Raw genomic sequence first — 14006 nt, forward strand, 5'->3', positions numbered from 1 at the left:
GAGCATTCAGGGCACTTTCTAAGCCTCTGAAGGCATTAATCAAAACTTTATAGCAAGCTTATTAGAGAAATAATACACCAAGGAATTGAACGAACATTAACCATAAACTTATGCAGAGTTTTACACCTGTATGGTGAATTTATTTCACATTTTTAACAGACAATGACTAAAACCTGAAAGAAACTTCTAAAACCATGACATGAGATTTATACATGAAAACCCATCTTTGCCTGGCTAGTGTTGACCCAGAAGCGTAAGAAGGAAGGTTCTATAATGGCCTGATGTCTCCGAGTGAATTGCATCAGCCAAGGATTTTTTGTGTTTCTTCTGGTACTCAGCCTTTATATACTGCATATCCATCTCAGTCCTTGTAACAACAATTCTAACAAGTGTTTTGTCATCAGTTCCCAAGCCTTTCATAGCCTTGTGTAACTCCTGTAAAATTTTAACTGAATTAAAACACTACTATATTGCTTCATAAAATAAGAAAAGCATATTTTCTTTGGTGAAGCTTGTACCACCACTAACAAACAAAACCATCCTGAAAAAAAGATGGAATGATTGAAATTGTAGAAGATACCTTTGCAAAAAACTTCGCATGATTCTCTGCACATTTTAGGATTGTCAAAAGACCGAACTCGAAATTTCCAGATGTTTCACTCTTAATAGCCTGAAATGGATTAAAGCTGTTTAATAATTACCAGTATATTAGTATTATGCCGAATGGAGATTCATTCAGGATATTTACCTTCTTCAGTGAGTTTCCATAATGATCTTTATACACAGAACTAACAGCAGCCAAATGTGCACAGCTTCTTTCACTGAAAATTTGGATAAAAGTTTTTTCATCAGTGCCCAATTTCTTCTCCCCAGCTTTATAAAGAGCTTTAGCATCTTTTTCTACCATCACTCGATCAACCTCAGGTCCTTCATAACGTGGTTTACTTAAATACGCAAGCAGCAACTGCATAAAACACTAAGTACATCTTTGTTTAAATTTCTGAGAAAATAGCATGTGCATTTTACACTGGAACTCTCAAACACTGATTCTTTTCACTACTTATCATAAGATAGTTTAATGCCAGAAAGGAAAATGACAAAACGAATTTGACCTTATTGCAGGTTCCTAATAGATATTTTAGGCTTCTTTGTACATGACCTACTCCATTTTGGCCACATGAAGAGGTAATGTGGCTCCAGTGTCGATACCACACCATAAGGTAAATGGTCCCACAATGACATTAGTTGTCTAAAGGTTAAGCTCTTGTGTTTAAAAAGTGCCCGGATAAAAGGTCTTAGTCTGGAAACTTGACAAGGGCTTTTCTGGCTGAAACTTGGTGATGCAGGCCAAGCCTATAAACCCAATGGTTCAACTAGGGAGGCCCTACCATCTCTTTTGGGACCCTAGGCATTCTTTTTGGGGCTAATCCCACCATTTAAGACTAATTAATACAGTCCACAGTAAGGCTCTATGTTTCAAAACTAAATCATTAGATGAAAACAGGAGGATATTAAAAAAAGCATGCATATTTTCTGTTTTATATATATTTTTTTTTCCTTTTTTCTGTCTTATCTAGTTGCTTGAGTAGCAAACCAGGTTTTGGGTTTCTTTGTAAAGAGAGCCTTTCCTCTCTATTAATAGCTATCTACTCTTTCAGTTTGAAGTTAGTAAATCAATTAATTCATTTTGAAGTTTCAGTTTTTTTGCAATTCTTGGCCTTGTGCATGGAGATAGATTCTTCCCTCGCTGGCAACACCAATTACTCTCTCTATGGAAGGCACTGTGTTTGTTAATCTCTAGAGGGCATTACTGTTTGGTTTTGGTGCATTGTGTAGATCAATAGATCCTTGTGTTTTGATTTGTTCAAGTGTAAGCCTTTTGGTGTTCTGAGTGGCATTCTGCATTGTATATTGTTATATGAAGGTGGATTAGTTGCACTTAAGTTCCAAACTTATTTTTTGAAGTCATCTTCTTTTGCTCTTGTTTTTATATTTTTTGCCTTCTTGAAAAGTTATGCTTTGGATCTAAAAAAGAATCTTCCAAAATGCCATTTTGTGATATATAGTCAAACAGACCAACCATTGAAAGATATTCTATAAGGGAAAATTCCCAATTAGTACCCTGTACTTTGGTCTAGTGCCACTTTGGTCCCCGAACTTTAAAATGCAACAACTTAGTACCCAAACTTTTAAAACATGACAATCCAGTACCTGCCGTTAACTAGCTGTTAACCAGTCGTTAAGTGGCATTTGAAAAAGACACAAATGCTCTTCAAGTGTTATTAAATTTTATTTATCAACCATCTAAATGTTGACAAAAAATTAACAGTCCCAAATCTTTGCCTTTTCCATTCAAGAAAGTTGGTGTCACATTTGAGTGGGCATTCTGGTGACCCTAACTTTCTTGAATAGAAGAGGCAAGGATTTGAGACTGTTAACTTTTGTCAATGCTTGGATGGTTGATAAAGAAAATTAAATGACACTTGAAGGGCATTTGTGTCTGTTTCAAATGCCACTTAATGGCTGGTTGACAGCAGGTACTAGATTGTCATGTTTTGAAAGTTCGGGTACTAATCGGGAATATTCCCATTCTATAATTTTATGGAAACAAGGTTCAAAGTATCGGCCTGTATCGGTACTTTTTTTTAAGTTTTATTTATCTTTTTTCAAAACCAGTTCAAAGGGATCAGTTTAAGGCCTGGCTACCCTCTGAACCAGTGCCTGATCCAGTACAACCCCCGGAGGGGCATATCGGTAAGCCATCGGCATGATACGGGCCGATATGTATCCATACTTTGATCCTTGATGGAAAACAATAAGGTTGTTAATGAACCATGGTTTTTCCAGATGTGATTCAGCCGATACAACCCTGTCTTGTGTTCATCCATGTGCAACTTGACCCTTTCCATTATCAATCATAAATCACTCCAGACAATTGTCATATTCACCCTCAATCAACCAGTGATAAGAAAGAAGCCATTTTGGAAAGAGAACTTCTACCAAGTTCTGATGATCAGCATATTAAAATTATCCATTTCATTTATCAATCTTCATGTCCTCATAAAATAGGGATCAAAATCACCCCATGGGCACAAACTCAGGTTTTTAAGGTTAGCAGGTTCAGGCTCACTTAGTTCACCAAAGCCCTATTGTAAAATTATGGCTATTGAATTCCAAGTCATCAAAGAAAAATAAAGATAGTTAACAACATGCTCTTTCTATTAATTTTCACTTAATTTATTAAGTTATAAACAATCAACTCCCAATAAATCCCTGTTGACCCTAGCTAAAGTTGTACTTATTCAGATCAGCTAAAGGAGATGGATTGAGGATCAAGCTCCTCAATAAAGCAGGAAATTTGATTTTGGGATTCAGTTACAGCAAGTTTATCTCAATAAGTAGTAAAATTAGCTCAGTAATATACATGCACACATTCATATGAGAGAGAGAGAGAGCAAGGACCTTTTTGTGATCTCCAGAGGCTTGATAGTCGATATCATGTTCAAGGTAAATGCCAAACTTTGCATAGTATAGTTGTTTAAATACTTGTATTTGGGATGGGGTTCGAGAACATATTACTTCAGTAGCAGTATGCAAATCAATGATGTCCCCAGTTAGTGCCTTCCTTATTATGGTTGCATCACGTGAGGCTGGATCATGAATCCAAAGCAAAATTGCTCTCTGAGACAAAAAATGGATAAACTGGATCAAAACAAACCCATAAAAGAATAATTGGCAACTAGTTATTTATACAATAAAAGAATTAAAGAGAAAAAGAAAGGTAATCGTAGATTTCATGTTAATGAAATTATATGTAAAGAGCCATAAACATTAAAAGGTTCAATTTCAATCAATGGGAGATGAACATGAGAACCATCCTTTCCTACAAGAGTATCAAGGACTGAACATTGTTCTATTGATACCTCAAGATTGCCACTAAGCTCTGAAGCCAGACGATCCATAATGTCACTAGCATACATGGATCTATACTCTTGTTGTATAAGGCCACGCTGTGTAGCATCACGATGGGCGAGGATATTGACAACTGTCGCAGTGTCACAACCTAGTCCTGAATAAACATCACCAAAGTGTAGATCGTTAAGATCCTTTAGAAAGGAACATCGAATCTTGGAGAAATCTATAAAATAATCTCATATTCAATAAACAATTACTTGGATCCCAAAATTACTACATTGAAGGCTCATCTCATTTGTGTTTGGTGGCATCAAACTGAATTCTGAACCTTATTAATTTTTCTTTCCAGGGGTCAGGTGATTGTTCTGTTAAACATCCGAACCTCTGAATTCTGAAATTTCCTTTTAAATTCTCATAGGTGAGGTCCCCTCTAAATAAACTCAGCACCAAATTAAGAAGTTATTTGGACAATATCATATTACATTATATGAAAATTACATGTTATACATTATAACACATAAATATATAACAATATGATACATATAAAATTTATATATTGTACTTAATATAATATTTTATACTAAATTCTCATAATATTTTTTATAGTGCACATGATGACTCTGTAAAATCCCTTTACCATAAGGATGGAAGACAATAAAAATTTCATATTAAGAAGTGGGAAGGACTAGGAAGTACATAAAATAATACATGATAGACAGATTCTGTCACCTATCAGCATAATAGTTCAAATTTATCAGAATTTAATGATCATATAAAAACAAGGATTCAATGGGTAAAATTGAACTTATGGACATGCCTTGAAACAAGAGGTTATAAAATAAGTAGGACTAAAAAGAATATATGATATGTAAGTTTGATAACAATAGGAGGGAAATCAGAGTACACTTAGGAAATCAGAGTACATAACAAAGGAGATTTAAGGAGGATGTCACCAAGGTTTGAAGTATTGATACAACCAATATGCAAAGACAAGCATATCGGGTGTTCCAATACTACAAAACATCATATTTTTTTTATTCTTTTCCTTAAAAATTGGTCAGGGGGTCGGTCTTATAGGCCTGCCTACCCCCTGAAAATACCCAAAATCCAAAACCCCTAATATTTCAAGTATCGGTAGCTTGCTGTTATGATACGATATGCCTAATACAAGGCATATCGTGTCGATACTTTAAACCTTGGATGTCACCCATAGAATTAGTGTAAAATGGGTAAAATGAAGGGGTGCATCTGGAGTTTTATGTGATGGGCAAATATCATTTAGATTAAAAGGAAAATTCTATAAATTAGTTGTAAAGTCAGCTATGTTGTTGGGCAATCAAGAAACAACATGTCCAAAAAATGAGTAGCAGAAATATATATGCTGAAATGGATGAGTGAAAAAACTAAAAAGGATAGGATCAGAAATACGCCATAAGGTGTTTTGGAGGAACTCGCCTAGAGCTGGAGGTGTGTTTTGGGGGCGTCTCACCTAGAGGCACACCTCCAAGCGTACGCCTCCCACGCCTTTTAAAACACTGCAATGGATAACATTGAATAGAACGAAATGGCAAAGCATGACTTACATAGCCGACCCTAGGGGTGGCAATTGGGCAGGTTGGGTTGGGTTTGGTTTGGGTTGAGCTTCAACCCAACCCATCTAAACCGCCAACCCACTAATGACCCAATTATATAAAATTAAATGGGTTGGGTTCAACCCAAACCCGCTTTAACCCAATCCAACCCGCCCAAACCCATTAATCTTATATTTGTGGACTTAAAAAACAAACTAACTCTCTCTTAACAAATAAGTTGGTCATAGCTTGGTGGTAATTGTAGTTATTATTTAAACAAGTGGTGAAGGTTCGAATCATATTACATGCATGTAATTTTTACACAAGCGGCGAAGCCATTTGATTATGTTTGGATTTCGGGTTTGGCCGAACCACTTAGGTTCAAACCAGTTAGACCAACTTAAACCACTTAGGTTCAAGGGTGGTTGAACCGTTTAGATCTAGATCAGTTCGATCGGACCAGTCCAATCAATGGTGGATTGACTTGGACCTGACCATATCAGGTTTGTGCACGGGTTTGGGATCGGACCTGCTGACCCAAACTGGGTCAACGTAAGTAAATCGGGTTGGCCCGGATTTGGTCGAGCTGTGTGGATATTGGTTTGACGGACGGTCCAGATCGTGCAAAGCACGCGGAGGCCGAACCATCCCATTTGAAACCATTTTGGATTCAGGTCGACCCGGATCGGCTTGTACCAGGTTGGCTCGGACTATGTGAATATTGGTTAGACCGAACGGCCCAAATCGAACAGAGCAAGCAGCACTAAATCATCCTGCCCGGGGTCTATGTCGGATTTGGGTTGACCTAGACCAGTATATGTTGGATCGGGTCAGACCACATTGAACTGGTCCGGACTCGGGTCAAATTGATTTGGATTTATGTTGGGTGAAGTGTATTGATTCAAGACAAAACTAAATTTAGTCAATAATTAATAAAAAATTAATGCATTAATTATAAATTATTTAATTCAAATGAAGAAAATTAAAAAAAAGGCTAAGGAATTAATACTTATGTCTATAATGGTTAACCCAATGGTTATCCACAACCCAACCCATTTAAATGGGTGGGTTGGGTTAAAAATTGCCTCCCCTAGCCGACCCCATATAGTTGGGATAAGGCTTGGGTAATGATGATGATAAAAGAAAAAGGATATGGCATATTTTAAGGAGGTCGGCATCTCACCCATGATCAAAATAAAAATGTTGGGATGAAAAGAATAGACGTTTCTCATTAGAAAAAAACTTAGAAAATCAATAATCATAGTTAACAGTAGCCCAAGCTTTTACTAAAAAATTAAAAAAAAAAAAAAAAGTACACTCTAATTCTCAAATACCTATTCTACATAATTTTGTAGCATTCCCATTGGTTTAGTCTTGGAATTATTGTTAATGCATATGTTACCTCTCCAACAGACAAGATTTTGGCCTCCACTAAGTGTGACTCAAGGGAATCAAGATGCAGTTCACAGTCACACAAGTCAAGGAAAATCCATAAGCAATTTGTTCTGTTTATCTCTAATTACATTTACAATTTTTTTCATTTCAAATATTTTTGAGAAGTGTTTAAATATTAGTTATGCCATGCTTAAGGGTCTGTTAGCATATAGTTAACAAATTACAAGAAAAGTTATCTGAAGAAGAATAATATTTTCAAGTCGGTGATATTTTCTTGTAACAAGAAGCACTTATCATTCCTGTCTTGGATAAGTTGGTTCAACTAGGTCATGATAACTATCCCAGATCAGAGATTACTGTTTCTACAATGTTCTTCTTCCAATTATGTACCTTCTAGCTCTACAAAAGTTTTGTAAGCTGGTTTTCAAGCATGATTGTTTAAGCATTCCATAATTAACTATGTTGTGTATACAAGTAAACATATTGCTCTTAGGTACAAGCTTAAGGGTCAACCACTTCTCAAAAATAGAATGTTAGAACATGGGCCCTAGCCCAATATAGTAGAGTTATCTCTTGTTAATAGAAGAACAATGTATAGATGTAAATACTCTTTTCAGGCCAGCTAAATTTTTTCTTATTTATCAGGTCTATCTTTTGGTTCTTGTTTTATATTTGTTCAGTGGGATTTTATTATGTTCATTATTGGGCCCACTGTTCTTTTTATTTTAGTTCTTAGTTGCTGCTGTCCTATTAAGGGTATAACTGTAAATTTATCATTCATTACGCTAAAGTATAAAATATAGTAGGGACTCTAATGAGTAATGACCACTACAATCTGATTGCTCTTCTCACATCTATTTTCTTTTCTTTCTTTCTCTTCCTCTCTTCACTCTTTCTTGCTTTCTTCTTCTTAATTCACTTATTTCTTTTGATTAAATATAGTTTTGCACTGCTGAAATCAGTCTACTTAGACAAGTTTCAGGTCTTACACTGTTTGATAACAATGCTATATGGTGTACATTTCTCATGTCATTTTGGACAATGCATAAGACAATAATTTCCCATCCTCGTCACAATTTGGTGCTACACCACATTTCTTAAGAAGATAAATGTTAGTCAGAAATAACTATGAGAAAAGGGTTTAAATTCCCAAATAATAACAAGCTTGATTTTAATCACCAAAGAACCCAGGTATAATCAGCAGCACTAGGAATTTGAGGCTTTCTCAGTGCATTGACAAAAGTCAATGAATTCACAACCAGTGCCACTCCTTCAAGGCATTTCAACTTGTTCAAGTTGTTTCAATTATTTCTAACTATACCAAAGCTGCACCAGTGTTGGTTGCAGTTGTATCTTCCAGACTTAAATTATGACCTTTGTATGTAAGGGTTTATAATTTTATGTGTAAGTAGGACAAAGTTGATCACTAGAACCTTAGCTATTCCCAAGAACATATTGTCCAAATATTGAATTTTCTAAAATCACAGCATTTCAAATTTAAAACTTCCATAGTTATTGGTGACTACCTGAATTCACCACATCCCTGGGAATAAAATACATCTATATATAGATCAAGCTACACTTAAGGCAATAAGAGTCTATATTATTACTGGTGTATACCATAGACAGTTCAACAGATACACAGGAAGTCAAACAATCTGGTCTCAAGAACAAGACAACAAGAAAAATTCTGAGATATAGGTGCAAATTAAAATGTTCAGAAAACTGAATTGAGCAGATGGTAGGTAGATAGCCCCATATAGCAATGTCTTCAACCTGTCATTGGCCCCGGATGGTCGAACTGGTGACCTGGTCACAATTCTGGGTCTGGTCAACCTCTAACCACCATATTACAAAAATCCACCGACTTGGTAAATGACCCATTCAACCTGTTCACTGGGTTACTGGCTTTTTTTTTTTTTTGGGAACTTTTTATTATTGTGATGTCATGGGTTTACCCATTGAGCTGAACAATGAACCACCGACCTGTCCATTTGGAGGGGAAAACAGTTCTGTAGGCCAGGTTTTAAAACATCACCATATAGTTGGAAGAAGGCTCTATTGAGTTTGGCAGAGTACTGTGCTCCAATCTTTACAAAGAGCATAAAGAAGAGTATTTTCACTGCCTATTTTCCTCTGTAATTCAATTAAGAAAATTGGATTAGCTTTTACTTTTACTAAAAGGGCCATTTCTAATTTTTTGCAGCCATTTAAAATAATCTCCTTTAGAAATCTCCAGCAAACAAACTTCAACTAAGAATTTTTCTTCTGGAAAATTTTCTTTAGTCTATCACATGGCAGCCTATTTTCAAATTTAAAAAACTTAAGTACTTAAAACCCATTAAATTTTGACAGTTCAAGGAAAACATCAACTTTGTGTGAATAGAACTGAAAATATATTGGTAGAAAAGATGAAAAGAAAAACAGAATTTGTGTTCCCAAAACCGAAATGAACTTCTGGCTTTGTGTGAATAGCAGTTCATAGTTCAGTGGCTTAATGTTTCAGTTTGAACAAATTTTCATTAGAAATCAAAATGTTACTCTATAAAATTAAAGAAGTGCTAGAATGAAAAGAAGGGATTTAACTGAGAAAAGGTTCAATACCAAACAAAATAACTGAGAAAAGGTTCAGTCACCTAGACCATTTGGCAGACAGTTGATTGAGCGAGTAATTCAATAATCTATTCTGATCTGGATTTCAAAACGCCGGCCAAAGCTCATGAGACTAAATAAGAGAATCTTGAAAATATTGACAAAAATATCCCATCTTTTCTGTTTAAACTAAAGAGGCTTCATAACACGACAGCTGAGGTGGCAACCCAAAAAAAGAAGTCTATGGGTTCCACATGTGATGAACATCCATCTGATAAGTTTCAGCACCTCTATCATTTGGCAAAAAGTGTCATTCTTTTCCAACTCTTGTTCACTTGAAAATAAGTCATTCTTTCCCCTACTCTAGAGAGAGAATGCAAAAGAACAGTGGCATATTTGAATGATATAATTGCCATCTTGGATCAGTGGTCGGGGCACTGGTTAACTCTTTAATTTTGAGGTCTTAAATCCAAGCCACAGCATATGCTTTAAATATCAATAATGTACAGAGGTTCGTTCAAGCAGACAGAGCACAGAGAAACGCGTATGCCTCATTCACTGTGGCTATAGTTGCAACAGATGGCAAACGTGCTGCTGAAGTTGGCCTAATGAAGATTCAAGAACGATCCATAATTGAATTTGCAGAAAAGAAAGTAGCTATTACTGTATAAATGATTCTTTTCTTTCCAGCACACAGAGCACCAGAGAGAAACAGTTGACATAAACTGATACCTGAAAACACCATGGCTGCAGTTTCAGCAGATGACAAACATGCCACTGCAGCTGGCCTACTGAGAATTCATGAAAGACCCATAAGGCCATAACTGAATTCTCAAAGAACACAGTTAGGAACAGTCTTTAAAGGCTCCCAGATATTTAAACTGTATGAAAGTAGGTATTACTGTATGAAAGATTCTTTTTTTTTTTTCTAGCAAATAAAGCACAGAGAAAAACAGCGATGAAAACTGCTGCCTGAAATCACCATGGATGCAGTTTCAACAGATGGCAAACATGCCAATGAAGCAGGCCTAATGAAAACTTATGAAAGACACATAACTGAATTCTCAGAGAACACAGAAAGAGCAGCCTTTAAGGCTCACAGTAATATCACAGAGCACGTTTTCTTCTCTGAAGATATCAGGAAAAAAAAAATTCTGGCACAGACTGCCATATGCTTTACAAGTAACAAGTTAAATTGTTGTTATTCTTCCAGTTATTTTATTCTTTTCTAATCTGTCGTTACTATTTTGACCCTTCAAAATTTTTTTCTGAACTACTTCTCTTACAATTCATCGAATATGTGTAAGACTGCAAACCCATAAGACCAGAAACTCCAACTGAACCTAAAGAAACTAAAAATTAACAAAAATCGAAAAAAAAAAAACATAAACAAGGACGCAATGAACCCATGTCGAGAATCAGACGAATTTCAGAGAAGACCAAACAAAGAGAAAGATGGATGGAGACTTCAAAAGCAACACTGGTGTTAGTGCGTTACCCTTGAAAGCACGGTAAAGCGCGATGGCGTCGTCGCGAGGCGAAGAGGGAAGAGCCACCAAAGTCGACATTTCCTTACGATTTTCTTTCAACTTTGTCTCCTTAACTACTCTCTGCAATCGTTCTAATCCAGTTAGCCCACAAACCACGCTATCTCTCTCTCTCTCTCTCGGTGCAGAAATTTAAAGAGATTTTAAACCAGAACTTCTCTGCCATTTACCGTGTCAATTCAAGACCGATTTACCGTGTCAATTCAAGACCGTAGACATTTAGGCTATGTTTGGTTTGAAGGAAAAGGTAGGGAAAGGAAGTACAAGATTTTCATACATTTTCCTTCTTTTCCCTACCTTTTCCTTCAAACCAAACAACCTTAGAGGACAATCCGGCGTCATTTCCTCTATTTTTGAGCCCAAAAAAACTGAGCCCACAAAAACGTGCAATTGGACCCACAAAAACACCTGACAACGGCTGCTATATTAACACGCGGATCAATCGTCCACGTGGCAAGCAATTTGTACCACAAGACGTCAGACTCACCACAATTGACCCGATTGCTAGACCTTTTAGTTTTTCTCTTTATTTTTATATCTTGGCGGGCGATCTCTTGTTATGTAACCAAGGTGGGTGGAAGAGGGCTTGACCGCCAGTAGCCGGCTGAGAAAGTTGGTCTTCTGGACCCCTCTTTGAAGGAGGCAAACCGGCTGAGCCAGCGGTTTTTTTCTTTTTTCTTTATTATTTTTCTTTTTTTTTCTTTTGTATGTGTGGGTGGGTGAGGGGCCAAGAACCCCATCTATAATTAGAAAAAAAATGAAAAACATAATGGATAAAAAACCCTAAATTTATTTTGACTAAATTTTAATGTTATTAATTATTACAGAAAAAATACAACTAAGAAGCAAAAGGTATATCCAAATCCAATTTGATAAGAATACAAGGGTTTAGAATTAGACCCAATATCTAGTGGATTTGTAAATATAGATGTGAATTCAATTCGCCTGCATATATGGGAATTCGATTTATATTTGATTTGATTAAAATCTTATTAAATTTATATAAAAGGGAAAATTTTTTATTATTATCTTGTACTTTAGGCTTAATGTCATTTTAGTCTCCAAACTTTAAAACACAACATATCCATCCAATACCTGTTGTTAATTAATCCATTAATCAGCTGTTAAATGATATGGGAAAAATTTATAATCAATCAATCAATATCATAAAAGTGGTAAGGAATCAAATGGGTTTTCATAAAAAATCACAGGGAATTCAATTATGTGTTTCCCATGTGGATTTTTCCAATTTATGAAATTAGATATAAAACAATATATATATATATATATATATATATATATATATATATATATATATATATATATATATATATATATATATATATATTATAAATAAATTTTATCTAGATTCTAGATCCCACTTTGTTCTAAAAAGTTTAAAACTAAAAAAATAATGTTTTATATATGTATATATATTTATTTGGACCAAATCAAGCAATGTCCTAAATCGATTTCGATTTTATTAATAGATGGATCAAATCCTCAATTCCGATTAAATTTGACCTCGGCTAAGCGGATATCTAAAATTGATTAAAAAATCATGTTCAAATTTAAATTGGATTTTTTTATAATTAAATTCAAATTGAATTAAAACTGATCCATTTGCAGTCATACAAAAAGGAGAGAACTGGTGCATAAATGGGTCCAGCCATTATGTCCAAATCCGACGTATAATATACATAATGGGTCCAATCCAGACCCATAACGGGTCCAGTTCAAAGAATATGAATTGGATGGAGATTAGATTTCAAAAGGGCTTTTGTACAAATGTCAAAGAAATCTTAAACAGACTTATCCAGATCATTATAAAGTTTTCTTTTCTTTTTTTTTTAATTTCTTTCGGGCTTTCGGCATAGAAGATTATAAAGCTGATAAAGAGATATTAAATCATGTATAAACCCACAAAGTTACAAAATAGAGTCATTGTCACACTATAGGCATTTGGGTGGTGATTTAGAGTAGTTGAACGTCATGGCTGTGAAACAAATAATAACAACCCACGCCAGTTATAAAAGAGCTCGGACCTGCTATCCATAAGTTGTTCCAACATCTCTATACATAGTATATTACGGTTGTGCATTGGGAATATCTTCCATTTTTTTATTTACTGGGAAATGTTTTTCAATACACGACCGACCAATGGTCGGTCGATAGTGGTGTTTTGTGGGTTTAGATGTCAAAATATTTTGTGGGTTGCAAATCCAGAGTAATTATAAAATACATGAGGCCATGCTTATAGTGAGGAGCCTGAATCTCCTCTCAACAAAAAATTGTTTCAACATGTTCCAACATCATCTATGTCTATATGTCTTATACGTGGTAGGTCCCTAGTCTCATGGTGAGATATATGGGTCATATTAGAGGTGTATTTGGACACTTTTTGTTGGGAGGAGATACCAATATTACGGATGATCTCTGTCTTATAAATGGCATAGTTTTCAAAATCAGACCGGATTGAAAAAACCGGGAACTAGTTGGGTTATTGGTTCCGTTTTTTCGTCAAAACCGAATTTTAGTAAAAAAAATGTTGATTTGGTCAGCAAATTGTTGACCCGAACGATTGAACCATTTGAACCATTCAATTGTTTTGACTATTTTTTTATTTTTTATCAAAATGGGCCAACCGTTCAATTCAAATGATCGAACCATTCAATCTGAAAACCGAACCTTGACAGGTTCATTCTCTAGTCGATTTTAAAAACCTTGATAAATAATAGGTCTTAGTGTTATGGTGAAATGTACGTACAAATCATATTAGAGGTGTATTTGGACACTTTTTGTTGGGAGAAGATACCAACATAACAGACGGCTTGCATAGTTGCATTAATAAGTTGAATGGTTATGGGTCCGTGTATTTTATAATAGGTGTGGGGGCATTATCATTGGTTACAACAGTCTGCTAAGATGCTATTAAGTTCAGCCAATCCTATCTCAATTTGGACATAATTTTGATTTCCGCATATTT

General features: G+C 35.3%; 1 protein-coding gene across 2 annotated transcripts; it reads right to left on the bottom strand.

Moving 5' to 3' along the window:
- Positions 1–85: 85 nt before the first annotated feature.
- Positions 86–11212, bottom strand: ANN5 (annexin 5). Of its 2 annotated transcripts, none has more exons than XM_088983828.1 (6): positions 10972–11212; positions 3924–4069; positions 3463–3681; positions 749–964; positions 581–670; positions 86–435 (listed from the first exon to the last, which is right to left on the bottom strand). In XM_088983828.1, the coding sequence occupies exons 1-6, from the start codon at positions 11039–11041 to the stop codon at positions 235–237; spliced, it is 942 nt and encodes a 313-aa protein (XP_088839954.1). In that variant the 5' UTR covers positions 11042–11212; the 3' UTR covers positions 86–234. The 2 variants fall into 2 exon arrangements, with proteins under 2 accessions (XP_088839954.1, XP_088839953.1); XM_088983827.1 differs by having other exon boundaries at positions 749–976; positions 10972–11207.
- Positions 11213–14006: the final 2794 nt, after the last annotated feature.

Source organism: Nelumbo lutea, chromosome 4 (genome assembly GCF_056320005.1).
Source record: "Nelumbo lutea isolate HS-2025 chromosome 4, American lotus-T2T, whole genome shotgun sequence".
NCBI classification, from domain to species: Eukaryota; Viridiplantae; Streptophyta; class Magnoliopsida; order Proteales; family Nelumbonaceae; genus Nelumbo; species Nelumbo lutea.

What these genes read in the sequence shown, in the direction of transcription:
- ANN5 (XM_088983827.1), bottom strand. Translation starts at nt 11,041, where the DNA reads ATGTCGACTTTGGTGGCTCTTCCCTCTTCGCCTCGCGACGACGCCATC. An exon ending in GCTTTACCGTGCTTTCAAGG is followed by an intron (nt 4,070 to 10,971) that starts GTAACGCACTAA and finishes ATGTTTATTCAG; the next exon opens with GACTAGGTTGTGACACTGCG. An exon ending in CCTCTGGAGATCACAAAAAG is followed by an intron (nt 977 to 3,462) that starts GTCCTTGCTCTC and finishes AGATGTACTTAG; the next exon opens with TGTTTTATGCAGTTGCTGCT.